This window comes from Cololabis saira, chromosome 11, assembly GCF_033807715.1.
Source record: "Cololabis saira isolate AMF1-May2022 chromosome 11, fColSai1.1, whole genome shotgun sequence".
NCBI classification, from domain to species: Eukaryota; Metazoa; Chordata; class Actinopteri; order Beloniformes; family Belonidae; genus Cololabis; species Cololabis saira.
Genome location: NC_084597.1, coordinates 47,785,910 through 47,801,204, shown reverse-complemented (window position 1 = coordinate 47,801,204; position 15,295 = coordinate 47,785,910). Strand labels below are relative to the sequence as shown.

The 15,295-nt window shown below is 41.3% G+C and overlaps 1 protein-coding gene across 2 annotated transcripts in view; it reads left to right on the top strand.

Annotated features, from left to right (window-relative positions):
* Window positions 1-7,486: 7,486 nt before the first annotated feature.
* tpm2 (tropomyosin 2 (beta)) overlaps window positions 7,487-15,295 on the top strand; it is a 49,011-nt gene continuing 41,202 nt past the window's right edge. Inside the window, exon 1 of one of the 2 annotated variants that reach the window (XM_061734634.1) lies at window positions 7,487-7,750. In XM_061734634.1, coding sequence (XP_061590618.1) covers window positions 7,637-7,750 — 114 coding nt within the window. In that variant the 5' untranslated portion in view covers window positions 7,487-7,636. The remainder of the gene's footprint in view (window positions 7,751-15,295) is intronic. The other variant, XM_061734633.1, reaches the window with a different exon arrangement.

Below are 15,295 nucleotides of genomic sequence, written 5' to 3'. Positions count from 1 at the left end.
CTGTTAAAGGGGACCTATTATGAAAAACACGTTTTTTCTTGTTTTAACATATATAAAGTGGTCTCCCCTCACCCTGCCAGCACAGGGGAGACAAAATACCATGAATTTCTGCAAGGTCTCTGACCCCCGCCGGACAGAGTCCCCCAGTGTCACGTGGTTTTTTTTGAGCCGATTAGAATCTGCTCCCGTCGTTACGTAACGACAGGAGCAGATTTCCATAGGTTCAGCCTCCGCTGCTGAAACCACGCCCACAACCAGCTCTCTACCCCGGCTGGAGCGCTCCATCCTTCAGCCAGTCGGACGTGGCGCCACGGCGGAGCGGATCCGGGTTAAATCATCCAGGTTCCCGGGTGGTTTGGGAGCTGGGTCCTCGGGGGTCTGTCCCAGGTCGGACCAGCTTCACCCTCCGACATTTTCAGGCAAATCTGTCGGTTTGATCCCCGATAACGGGTGATGCGCCGCGGATGCGCCGCGGATGCGCCGCGGAGCGGATCTGTGCGCCTGCCGTGGCGTTGCGGCGCCCGTCGCGCAGCATCCGCCGGGTAGATCCGGCTGAAATTCCGCTGGTCGGTCCCCGGGAGTCCCTGCTACCAGTCCAGGCCGGTTCCTGCGGTCCCGGCCGGTCGGAACCGGTCAGATTCCCCCGTTAAAGCCGCGGTGATGCGCGCTGCTCTAGCAGCGCTGCTCCCGGGCGCCCGGCGTGGCTCCGGGGCCAGCGTTCAGCATCCGCCGGGCAGATCCGGCTGAAATAGTGCATAAATGTTATTTATATACAACTCATATTTTATTTTTTTAACAATAAAGTTGCCATTTGTGAAAATTCAGTGTTGGGATTTATTTACAGGCTCGGGCTGCTCTGGCGGAGCGAGGTTTATGCTCCTCCCCTGCTACACGTCATTCAGGGAGCCAATCAGCACAGAGCCTCATTATCATACCCCCCCCTCCCCTAAAAATGAGGCGCAGAAAAAGAGGTTAGAAGCGGTAAAACTAGTGACAGGGCCCACAGGCTGGATTTATGATTTATGTAGAAAAAACAAGCCTTAGATTGTTTTTAAGACATTCAAGGCCTGTTTAAAATATACATTAAATGCCATAATAGGTCACCTTTAAGGGCTTTGTGTGAGCTGTTTTGAAAAAGTAAACTTTGAATGGAAAAATGGGCCAAAACGATTAAGAAAAACTGTATATTTGTACTTTGTTGATAGTAGCCTACTCTAATCATAGGGACGTAGAAGTGCTAAAAGTGTTTTAGGTTTATCACAGCAGAGTGTAACTCGTGCAAACAGAGTATAGTAATGTGAAACGTGTTTGTTTCATATGGTAACAAAGTGTGGTTTTTAAAAAGAAGTGTATAGTTTTTACAAGCGTGTTTAATTTTGCAAAGGATCTGTAGTGTTTTGCTAATTTGGTGTGTTGTTGTGCTAATTGTGTGTAGTGTTTTGAAACCACGGGCCCTGTTTTGAAAATCATGCTTAGGCAATCAAGAAAAACTGTAAATAAGAAAAATAAATAAATGTTGCTCAAACTGGCAAACTGGACTCAATCACCACGGCGTCCTCCATCACCATGCCACCCTTGGCCCCTACAACACTGCACTTCTTCTAGCATTCCTACTCATACTGTAAAATATTACGTATTTGTTGTTACAGTAAATAATTGTGTGTTGTTTTCTATCTGAGTAGCCTATACATAAGAATGATATATGATATATGATATATGATATATTCCATCCAACAGCTGATTCTACTGGGACATTCATATAGTGTTTTCCATTCATACTATAGTGTCTTCCATTCTGCACATCAGTGTTCAGTGGGTGCTTAGAAATGTCTACTCAAATGATGTATGTGTTTGGCATTTGAGAAGGAAATACCATTTAGTGAAGAGTTAACACTGTTTTGAGGGTAGAGTGTGCTTTTGCAAGAAAAGTGTAGGATTTAGCATTTTGTGTGTGAATTTTGTAATTTGTGTTTAGAGTTTTGAGAAAGTGAGCTAGTCTATCAGGAAATGTGTTTAAACAATTGTGAAAAACTGTAATAGAAGTAATTATAATGCATGGTATTACATTATCATTACTTTACTATAATACTACAATATAATAGAGAACAATAGACAGCAATGGTATAAAAATATACTTGAATAACTATATAAGAGCAGATATGCTATATATACACTGGTTCATATATTTACCTCCAATTATATACATAAAAATGACTATAAATCTATATATCGACATATCTACATATAACTATAAATCATTACCAATACCTACATATAACATATCTATAGCCATAATATACATCCATATATCAACATATATTAATAAATGTTCATATCTACAAGTTTATTTGCATCTGTATTTTGAATAGAATGTATCTTTTTATCTTTTTTTAAATTGTGATATGTTTTGACTTTTTTTTAACTCCATGCTCAGGCTGTTCCACAGTTTCACTCACTAATGTCATCAAAGACATATTCTTTTTATACTGTATATGAATGATTCATCTCTGCAAGGTCTTTGTTTGTGACTCAGAAGCGACGCTCAAAAGTCAATACAGTGCTAAGCAGCGAAAATGAAACTTGCAGCTCTCTATTGGCTGTGCCATGTGCCAATCAAAATAACACACCCCTCATTTTACATGCATTGTTTGCTTTATAAAAATGTACTTGATGTGGTATAGTAATCCCCCCCAACAACCACCCCTGTACAGTTGACCACCATCTTCTTCTGGAAAAGGGCTTTAAGTGTTTTTAATTCGCTTCAACGTTGGGCATTTTAACGTGAAGGTCAACGGAAAGTGACTCACTTCTGAATAAAGCACCCAGTGGTCAGAGGAGAACTGCAGTTCTTCCTCTTCCCTCATTGACATCAACCCAGAAGTTAAAATGTGAAAACTACCAGAGGTGTATAAAGTACTTGAAAAAAGTAACTAAGTAGAAGTAGAAATAACATAATTGAAAAAGACTTTGGTAAAAGTTAAAGTCACCCATAAGAAAATTACTTGAGTAAAAGTCTTAAAGTAGCTCACATTAAATGTACTTAAGTATCAAAAGTATCCTGTGAAAAAATATACTCAAGTATCAAAAGTAAAAGTACAAGTATTTTATAGTACGCATGAAGAGAAGCAACACAAACAAAAATGATCCTTCCCTTGTTTTTTTTATTTCACTTTCAGGTGAATGAAATGTGGTATAGAATACAACACCAAAAATTCTTGCAAAATTTAACATGGGGACCACTTTTGAACATTTGAACTATGTTGGGGGAATCCTCATGAGCTCTAATTCACTTACTCAACGTGCTTCTTGAGGTTGGATAGTGAATTCTTGATTGCCTTTATTTCGTGGCTCTTTGGAAGACACAACAGGCATACTGTAAGGCCTAATTCTTTGATTATTTTCATTTGTAATGAGTAATGAGGTGGCAAATGTCAAAGTAACAAAGTAAAAGTATATTTTTTAAACTATAAATGTAGTGAAGTAAAAGTAAAAGTGCTGATTAAAAAAAACGCAAAGTAAAATACAAATCCTCAAAAAAACCACTTAAGTAGTGTAACTAAGTACATCTACTTCGTTACTATACACCTCTGAAAACTACTACATTTAATTGATTAGACTTGAACGTCATATGTAAGTGATATTAGTGTGGTAAAACTGGACTATAAATGTACTGCGGTGGCATTTGTTGTGAATTAGCCCCATGCAAATAAAGTTAATTTAACTGCATTAACTTTACTAAGAAAAGCCTTGTCTTTATTTGTTGTTTTACTGAAACATTGTACTTTCAGCTGGTCTTATATCAGCAGCTTTGACTGTACAATTCTTCTCGGGGGAGGTAACACGTGGTTTTGACCTTTCTGTAGTCTATTTAGCTGGTTACTAAGTCTTGAGGTGTCTGTGTTGAGCAGACGGAGAGCAGGGAGGCTCAGTCTCATTACGTTGCTCACCAGAGCTCTATTGCTGTGTTGGGTCCCAAATAAAGATGCAGAGACGGGATCTGATTGTTGTTCGACCTTTGCACAGCAGTTAGGATCAGTTCGATGGACGTCTTTGTTTTATTACTGGACCAGAAAAAAAGGTCATGACACTGCATTCATCTATATTATATTTGACTGTGACACATTTCTTTTTAAATAGTTGTAACTTCTGTTTTTATCACAGTTTATCATTTGAGCAGCAAAATAACTGCTGTCAAATTTTACTTTTTAATCTTTAATCAGTAAAAACCATGTTTCCTTTTATATATGAATGACAAATCTCTTTCCGTAGAGTAAACTCTCTGACAGGCAAGGCAAGGTATGTTTATCTGTTTACCACATGTCATGCACGAGACAATTAAAAGTGCTAATTAACTGTTTTTAATTTGCAATTCAAATCATATTTTTTTTTTAATGCATTAAAAAGTAAGAGTTTAAAAGCAGAAATTAAAGACAGATACACACACGTTGATAAGAATAAAGCAAATGAGATGCAAGATATAAAGATTGAGGTGCATCTTAGCATCACTGTCAGCTCGTCTATGACTGTTATAACTGTCACCTTAAGGTATCTATTATACATAATCTGTAAACTGGCTTTTAAGGTTGTGGGAAGCATAAAAGCTCAAAGCTGCCTCGCCTGTTTGGTTCTAACTCTGGGGACAAAGAGTGGACGTGGCCCTGACAACCTGTCACTGTCAAGGTCACTTAAATAGCTACATGCTTTAAATCATTTTATATGGTCATCGACTGAGACCACTTGTTTTAGTTGAGGATGTACTTCTGCATCAATGTAATTAATTTAAAACATATGTGACGTGTTTTAGCTCTTTTCATAGCAGCTGGGTTTAGAGGGAGGAGTCAGACATGAGACTCCACCTCCTTTTCCTGAGAAGTTCTCAGAGATCTGTCCAGCATAAGGGTGGGGGATATCGATGAGGAATCTGGATAAATCTGCTATGATCCGGGTCTGTGATGTCACAGAGCCCTCCAGTTCTGAACAACCCCCTAGATTATTTTTTTTAGTTTAGTTTAGTTTAGTTTAGTTTGGCTTAAGGCTTTTCTCCTACTATGGGAGTTTTTACCTGCCATTGTTTATGTAATAATTGCTCGGGGGTTTATGTTCATGTTTATGTTCATGTTCATGTTCTGGATCTCTGGAAAGCGTCTAGAGATAACATCTGTTGTATTAGATGCTATATAGATAAAATTGAATTGAATTGAATTGAATTGAATTTAGTTTATTGCTCCTTTCAATTTCCACAAACCCAAGGTACAGGTATAATTCATCAGTTTCATACCAAAAATATATATCATTTTTGTATATGTATATATATATATATATATATATATATATATATATATATATATATATGTATGTACAGTATATATACAATTTTAACTAAAAACCAAGGACCAAAAGTTGGAGACTGAAGTCTAAGCTTATGACGCATTCCCTTTTCACAAGAAAACACAAGAAAAAGCTTTTATAAACAAGCAATAATTCAATAATACAGTAATACATACACATACCTACACATATACATACATACTTTACATACACACATGCATACTGTGTATATATATATATATATATATATATACATGCCCCTAGGTCATACACATGTCCATAGGTACATGCCTATGTGTATTATTCCTTTGTTTTATATGTATTAATCATTTTGTATTTATAAGTGCTTTTGAATTGTAATGACGTAATGAAAGATGACGTACTGAACCACAATCCAAAGCAGAAGGTTGTGTTATATCAGAATAACACAAAAGTCATCCAAACATGTGCGCTCAAGTTCAAAACGGGTTTTATTTATCTTTACATGCCCCCCCGAAGCAGCTACAGTAAGCTTAAATCACACTTACAGCACAGATTTGACGTACCCTGCCAAGTTATTTCAGATCCTGCTTGCCCATTCTCACTCAGGCAGCTGCTTCACTCATCTAACCTTTCCTGCTGAACTCACACACACACACACACACACACACACACACACACACACACACACACACACACACACACACACCCGTCTGACGTCGGTGGATTTCCTGGCATGCTGTGACACCTTCACACTGGAGTCAGCTGTGATGGACCATCTGAGCGGCAAACCTGCACACACACCTCAGCACACATTGTCTCCTTACAAACGCCTTGTTAACTGTCTTTTTAGAAATACATATATTTTTTTAGCATTCTTGACTCTCTTCTTTGATTCATCCCTGAATAAAAGTCTGATGGTTTTCCTACATGTTTCACGTTCCCACCCCTTTTTACTTAAGTTCAGGACAGCAGCACTGGTGGCTGATGATGAAGATCAGAGGTGATAATGAACTTCTTCCTTTTCTTTATGGGTGAACTCATTCCTCCTTCCCTATGAAGCTCCCAGACCCCTGAGGTTCATCTGGATCTGTTAGTTCCTATGAAGCTCCCAGACCCCTGAGGTTCATCTGGATCTGTTAGTTCCTATGAAGCTCCCAGACCCCTGAGGTTCATCTGGATCTGTTAGTTCCTATGAAGCTCCCAGACCCCTGAGGTTCATCTGGATCTGTTAGTTCCTATGAAGCTCCCAGACCTCTGAGGTTCATCTGGATCTGTTAGTTCCTATGAAGCTCCCAGACCCCTGAGCTTCATCTGGATCTGTTAGTTCCTATGAAGCTCCCAGACCTCTGAGGTTCATCTGGATCTGTTAGTTCCTATGAAGCTCCCAGACCCCTGAGGTTCATCTGGATCTGTTAGTTCCTATGAAGCTCCCAGACCCCTGAGGTTCATCTGGATCTGGTTTGTTGTGGTTCCAGAACCAGAACCAAGCAAGTTGAGGCAGCGTTCAGTTATTCTGCTCCTCACCGGTGGAACAAACTTCCTGTAGACCTGAGGTCTGCTCCAACTGTAGATCCTTTAAATCAGGGTTAAAAACATTACTGTTTACTGAAGTGTACTCTTAAATTAAATACTTACCTGCTGGACTCTACTGCCCTTACTTTTAACAGCTTGTGCTTTTTATTATTTTACATCTTTTCTTATCATTTTATTTCATTTATTTGGTATTTAAGCGTACTCTTAAATTAAATACTTTCTGAAAACCGCGAATGAGATGCGTACCTGCGGTACTCCACTGCCCTTAGTTTTCAGCAACTTGTGATTTTTATTATTCTACCTTCTTTTCTCATAATTTTCTCATTTTTTTTTTCTCATAATTTTATATCATTGTATTTGTTATTTACTGTATTTGTTATGTCTTGCCGCTTTTAATGTCGACGTAAAGCACTTTGAATTACCTTGTGTTGAATTGTGCTCTATAAATAAACTTGCCTTGCCTCCATAAATATTCTGGAAATGGCCAGAAGAGTAAACTTTTGCTTGCGTGTCAGTAGAAACACTCAACACACGCATGCAACATGATTTATTCTCGCATACTGAAGTCACACGTCACGCAGACTGGACAAGTTTCGCTGCCTAAATATGGGCAACGATCCACAACGAATAAACATCTAGGCTGGAGGACTATTCCTATTCGTGCGCACAGCCGGAGCCACTCAGTGAAGCCCCACGGCGCGCTCCTCTGCACCTCCAGCTCCGCCACAGCCACAAACAAGCTCTCTCCTCTCTGTTCTGCTGCTGCTGCTGAGATCCCACACCCGAGGCAACCATGGAGGCCATCAAGAAGAAGATGCAGATGCTGAAGCTGGATAAGGAGAACGCCATAGACCGCGCGGAGCAGGCCGAGGTGGACAAGAAAGGAGCTGAGGACAAGTGCAAGCAGGTACCAGAGGATGGATGGAGCTCCACAGCTCACCCACAAGCATGACCCTGCTGCTTTTTTTATTGCTCTTTAAATGAATTGATCACTATTTAAAGCAAATTAACTAAGGTTATACACGCCAGGACTTTGGCAAAGGAATGAAAAAATGAAGTTTAACACTCAGCAAGTCTGTAATCAGCCTCTCTAGGCGCTTTCCAGAGACCCAGAACATAAACCCCGATCAATTATTACATAAACAATGGCAGGTAAAAACTCCCCTAGTGGGAGAAAAGCCTTAAGCCAAACAGTGGCAAGAAAAACTCCCCTTTAGGAGGGAAGAAACCTGGACCAGGACCTGGATCCTAAGGGGGTAGAAACCTGGACCGGGACCTGGATCATAAGGGGGTAGAAACCTGGACCAGGACCTGGATCATAAGGGGGTAGAAACCTGGACCAGGACCTGGATCATAAGGGGGTAGAAACCTGGACCAGGACCTGGATCATAAGGGGGTAGAAACCTGGACCAGGACCTGGATCATAAGGGGGTAGAAACCTGGACCAGGACCTGGATCATAAGGGGGTAGAAACCTGGACCAGGACCTGGATCATAAGGGGGTAGAAACCTGGACCAGGACCTGGATCATAAGGGGGTAGAAACCTGGACCAGGACCTGGATCATAAGGGGGGTAGAAACCTGGACCAGGACCTGGATCATAAGGGGGTAGAAACCTGGACCAGGACCTGGATCATAAGGGGGTAGAAACCTGGACCAGGACCTGGATCATAAGGGGGTAGAAACCTGGACCAGGACCTGGATCATAAGGGGGGTAGAAACCTGGACCAGGACCTGGATCATAAGGGGGTAGAAACCTGGACCAGGACCTGGATCATAAGGGGGAACCTCCTGCTGGAGACCAGACTGGGGTCCCTGCTTTTTTTTTATTGCTCTTTAAATGAATTGATGTTTTAATATTTTTATTAGGGAGTAAGGCACAGTAGAACAGGAATAAAAAAAAAGATATACAGTCTACTTCCTAGGATGTTTTTTTTATTTAAGAACAGAACATTAGACAATTCAACGAAAATATAAATGATGATAAATAACTGAAAATTATTTTAAGTAATATTTAAGTATTAAAGCTACACAGTATAAATTGAAAAATAGATGAATAAAAAGGGAAAAACAAAAACCAAAGCAAAACAAAAAAGAAACAAAAAACAAAGGAAAAGTAAATAAATAGATAAAAAGGGGGAAGAAAGAGAGAAAAGAGAGAAGAGAGGGAGGGGGATCCCTCAATCAGGGGGCGGGGACTGGAGAGAGTGGAAGAATGTAAGAAAGGGAAGCCACTTATTATAAAATGTGTTACAGCTACCCTTCAGTGAATATCTAATCTTTTCCAGTTTCAGAAAAAACATGGTATCGTTGAGCCACTGAGTACCAGAGTACTGTAGTACTAGAGTACTGTAGTACTAGAGTACTGTAGTACTAGTACTAGAGTACTGTAGGTCCTAGTACTAGAGGAGTCTTAGTCGACTTCCAGTGGAGAAGAAGGTGGCGACTCGCCAGTAAGGAAGTAAAAGCTAAAATGTGTAGTTGAGTTGAAGTAAACCAGCTCTGGTTCATCTGGGAGCTGAATATGGCAACATGGGGGGAGACCCCATGATATATTCACTGGAAGTATTTTTGACATGGTGTCAAAATAATTCAACAAAAAGTTAGAAAGTAGCGGGCAAGAATAGAACATATGAGTTAAATTGCAGGATGAGGCATGACATTTGTCGCATTTGTCAGTGATGAATTGATCACTATTTAAAGCAAATTAACTAAGGTAATAAACGCCAGGACTTTGGCAAAGGAATGAAAAATGAAGTTTGACACTCTCAGCAAGTCTGTAATCAGCAACGGCCTCTTCGGCGCCCCGATGTTTGTAGGATTAAACCATCTTGACCATTATAATGAGGTCAGAAGCTAAAATAGAGGAGATTAACAGGTCTGGGAAAGAAAAAAAGAACAACTTTGAGCCTTAAAATCCACCAACTCGTCTCCATACAAAAGGAAGGGTTTTAAATTGTCTGAAACTCTCAAATGAGACAAATCTGATATTTAAAAATATATATATATATATTGAAAGATGGGATCTTAGGGACACTGTCAACACAACTAAAGTCGGCTATCTCTGGGGAAAATTACTTTCTTTTTGTTTTCTTGTTTTTTTGCATCGTGCTAATTATGGACTTTTATTATGAGAAATGCTGTGAAGAGTGCGTTATAGAAATGTAGAGCTGCGTTCAGGAAGAAAAGTCTCCAGAAAAGGACACTGACTCCTGCATTGGGCATCTCCACCAAGCTTTACTCCTGGATCTGAGAAGAGCTCAGTCCTCCTAGCAGATGACTGAAAGCAGATGTAATTACAATTGTTTTCTATTGTCTCCCGAACAACCTGATATGATGTCTAGTTATTTTTATTTTTTATGTTCATTTATTTTATTCTGGGTGTTCCTTGGTGAAATAACCTTGAGGTGTCCGCGCAGAGGCCGCCCTGCCCAGAGCTCCAAATAAAGGAGCTTCAGAGCTTCTTTACTTCCTGCATTTCCTTTATTGGTAAAACTTTGAAGAACTGGACATGACCACAATTCCTTTCAGTGTCAGCTTTAAACAGCACATATTTCCCTTCATAGGGAAGTGTGATTCATTCAAGAAAAATGTGAACTTTGTAGAATTAACAGGTTTTCTGCTTTGACTTAAACATGATCTTGACTTCATGTAAGTCACAATAACAACAGATGTCAAGTGCTTTAAGCTGATAGTACACAATTATTAGCGACCCGTTAGAGTTGAATCTCCTTTGACCTTGCTGAGCTCTCTGGATCTGAGAGGACCGTCCTTTAGCCCAGACCTGCTCCTGCTCCAACACAGCTGTAGGATATCTGGCGTAAAAGTCCGGTCTGGTCTAAATGGCTAATTTGGTCTTTCTGGGGCCCTTTCACGGTGGATTTAGTTCCATATTTAGGATGATTATTCTGCTGCATCAACCAGCTTCTTCTATGTTTAGCCGGCAGCTGGAAGAAGTTTTATAAAAACTTCAGTGCTCCAGGCAACGAGGCAGCAAAACAAGCTCAAATCAACCAGACTTCAGCGCTGGGGTGATGTTTTCATGTGGCTCAGCTGCAGCCTTTTACATAATCCATCCAACCACAGACATTTTCCCAGTGGTGCTGTGATTGCCAGCGTTCTCTTTGACAAACGTCAGGCCCGCAGCACTGTCTGACCCTTTAGCTGTGACTTGTGGGTCGTTGAGGGTTCTGTGTTGTGTCTTTGGAGTCATGGTGGTTGCGTGACCACCTCTAGACGGAGTCTCCAATATCATGACAGCTTAGACACATAAATACTCCGTACTCCTTTCCAGCTACTCTTGTCTTCAGAGATCTTGGTTTGTGAAACATGTTTCACATCAGCAGACGCTTGTTATGACAAGCAAACGTCACATTTTTGTGTCTTTTATAAATTAAATAATAAACCACATCTCCAAACTAATTGTATCAACTAATTGTGCCAGATGTGCAAACTGCTGAATCTGTTGCACTTTTTTAGAAGTAATGAGTCGGTGGCACCGTCAGCTTTTTCTCCGGGTGCATGTTTAATGTGCATGTTCAGTAAAGACAGACACAGTAATTATAACTGTGTCTTACCAGATAATTTTCTTCAAGTTGGATTTACCGTCCAGTCAACGGAACTCTCCCCCTGCTGGCCATGAGATAGAATGCAGTTTGGAGGTTAAAGCAACGCGTGTAAACCTTCAGGTTTCTATCGAAACTTCGTTTGTAGTCGTAGCAGCTTTGATTGCAGATTACTTCTTGATGAACAGGTTTTGTGTACAGAATAAAACTGGAAATCTTTATTTAAAATGTGCCTTTTTCAACATGCACTCTTGATTTCAACAACCTTGTTCCTTGTTCCATTGATGCTTTTCACATCGTATGAGGAGGATGTCATGCAGCACCTTTTCAATGTGCTCCAGCCAGTTTTCATGCATCTGCAGGCCTTTTGAAACACTGAGGCGAATGATTGGTAGTCTGATTGGGCGATCATCTGGCGTCTATACAAAGACTGATGGACCTCATCCTGTGCAGAGATATTGTTTTAAATTTGATATCTGTTAAATATGATATTAAAAGCAGTGAGAAAGTAACCTAGCTTGTCTTGGTATGATGTCAAGGGGAGAACTTGATCCACTTTTTCCATGTCGTCTTTGAGCCTGCTTTGTAAAGCATATGAGATGTGTCTTTGGAGTCTTTATTGCTGAGCAGGAATTATGTTTATCAGTGTGAGTATCATTGTTTACAAGTGAACCTGGAAGATCGGCAACTATTGGCACATGATGAAATATTCACCCAACACTGGTGAGATATCGTCCACTCCACTGTGGAGGCATTTGAAATGCACATTGATGCAACTTGTATTCCATCCATCCATGTCTGGGTTTCTGAACTTCTCCCCGATGTCCGCCTCAGACGTTCCTCATCTTCCTACAAACATCTTGAAGTGTGCAGCAGGACGGACGGTGGGAGGCCGGTCAGGACTGCGGGCAGGCGTCCCTGGATGAGACATTAACGCTGTGATCACAGAAAAGGAAATGAGCTCTTTCAGGGTCATTGATTAAACCCCACAACATCGGAGAGCTGGACTTTCTACATGTAGATGGACTGAAGCAGGTGACTCGGTTCATTGTTTTGGCTGAAGAACACAATGGCCTTGTTTTATTGCTCCAGGTTTGCTCCATGAAGCTCCACTCTGGGTTTAACCAGATCAGATGACGGTCTATTAATACCCGGCTGCCAGCCATCGCTGCAGTTGTCAGAATATCATTGTTCCCAGTGGATTCCTGCCTGAAGCTATTGCATTGCCTGAACCATCACTTCTCTTTGCTCAGGATCATTTAATACCGGCATGTCTATTTCGGGGTTACCCCTAAAGACCCCCACCTACTTTGAATTGTTGCTGCTTTTAGAGAGTTACCGCTGCGGCGGTTGGATTAGGAGCGTCCATCTCTATTTATGCGGCCGAGGCCTTATATGGCGACCGGCTGGGACGGGCTGTCAGACGTGATATAGAAAGGACATTTGTTCTCAGGACATTGTCCTCTGTCCCCCTCGCTGTCATTTACAACTGCCCTTTTTTTAGCCCATGAAGCTGTGACATCTTTGGAGACGTTCCACCCGCTGACAAAGGGAGTGGCGTTGATCTCTGTACGACGTTTGTTACAAACATCATGACTGCTTGTGCGGACTGAACCTCACAAAACTTGCTCTTTTTCCAGAGGATGTCGTACTCTGCTTTGTTGAGTTTTGAATTATTACTTTGGCAGTTGAAACTAAAAACACTTGCCCATACCCACTTAATCAGTGCATTTCTTTGAAATGACTTGAAATTCTTAAACTCTGAAATAGTCGTTTTTGTCAGCAAAGTTTAAAGATTATTTGCTGTAGATTTTTCAAAAAGCCTCAGACTAGTTATGTACTTTCACCTTTGACACCCTCTCCCCATGAAAGAACAGGTGAACAACGAAAGTGTTGGCTCAGGAACCTTCCAGGGACTCGGATGAAAACGGTTTTGGTTTTACCACCTGCAGTTGCTGCTTTATAGGCTAAAATAATCATTTAAAAGCCGTTCCCACTATGGACTGATTCCACTAATACGAGATAACTAACAGTGGTCCTTCCCCCCCTCATTTGTTTCATACAAACTATGTGTCCCTATTAGTGAAGTTTCATGATGGGATATGACATTAAAGGAGTCTAAGTTTGATATATTTTCCCTAATTTCTAGCTTAAACAGAAATCTATGGTTTTAACGAGTGTGAATGCTAAATGGGAACTTTTACCCTGTTTGGACATTGCAGTCCAAAGATATCTGAATTCTGATTGGCTAGGATACCTCGCATGATCTGGAACTGGCGAAATAGTTTGGTGTGTAACTTTAAATGACATCAACAATCAAAAACATGTGGACCTCCTTCCCCAGGTGAGCTCCTCTCGCTCCAGATGACCTCCTCCTCACCCACAGCCTCCCTTTCAACAGTTTGTAATCAGGATCTCATTTTAAAGACATTCAGTTCAATTCAGAATACTTTCATTGATCTCATCCATGAGCACCTCACAACAACTCTGCTCCAACCCAGAGAGAGGCAAGCCGTCCTTTTTCCACCTCCTCCACAGGCTCAGATTCTGGATGTTGATTCTCATTCCAGCCACCTCGCACTCGGCTGGAAACCGCCGACTACTGGAGATCTGTTTCAAGAAGCCAACAGGTATCACATCATCTCCAAAAAGCGAAGATGCAACCCTGACGTGACTGAACTGGAAACCCCCCACCCTCTTGAGTATGCCTCGCCATTCTGTCCATGAATGTTATGAGCAGAATGGTGACAAACAGCAGTCCCGGTGGAGTCAAGCACACACCGAAAATAGGTTTGACGGACTGCCAGCAGGGCAAACCGAGCTCTTTCCCTGGTTCCACGGGGGACCTAAAGGCCCGTGATGATACCCGTCTACCTGGATCACCTGGACACCACGAGGGACACGTCACCTTGAGGGCAGAGAGATCACTGAAACAACTTCCCTGTTGCCATGGTTACTCAACATTAAGAGATCTCTTAGACTACGTTTACATGCAGTCAAAATTGGGGTTAAAGGAGCATGAGGCTCCTTTTAAGAAATGAGACTCTCTAGCGCCACCCTTCGCCACGACGGCCGTCGGGGGTACTGCAGCCAACAGTGAAGCCGGTACGGGAGAACGGGGAGAACGCGCATGCAGCGTCATGTGACGTCACATCCGCAGGACAGCGCGGGAAATTAGGCCTCCGAATTGCATCACATTTTGCAGCAACAGCCTGTTCAAGGCAAAGGAGAGATACACTAGAGGGATCATTCTTTTGGGTTTGGAACGCTTCATCTGACATTATTACTAGAAAACTTAAAACGTATACAAATTTTTTTCATAAATCCTGCCTCAATCCTGCCTCAAGCTCCTTTAAGGTCAATATTCCAGTTACTGAAACATTGGGAATAATGTGTTTCCATGCGTGAGTAAACAGTACATGGTGATTAATCATTTGGGATATCTGGATCAAACCAGCGACACACAATTCCCGTCATTTCTGCTTCTTCTTCCTGTATCCAAATCCAAAACAACAACAATAACAGCAGCACGGTGGATAATCAACAGCCCAGTAGAAGTGGTTTTGTTTCTTGTCCCTGTAGTTCCTTTTCCAGCGTCTTCCAGCAGAGCTTGATCTGGTCTGGTGTTCCTACAAATGCTGCTTCGTGCAACTTTTCTCTCACCTTCTTGTAAATCTGGCTTTCTACCGTCTACAAATGCAGAAATGTTCATATCCTTCATTACATTTATGAAGTGATTAGTCTCCTCCTGGTTTTGTGTTTCTCCGTGTTTATAAGAACTTCCTGGACTCAAAAGACCAGGATTCCTTGTGAAAAGAACATGCAGAAAACAAATTCCTGTTCCGTTTGATGGGGATATTCCGTTAGGCTAAACATGACCGAATATTC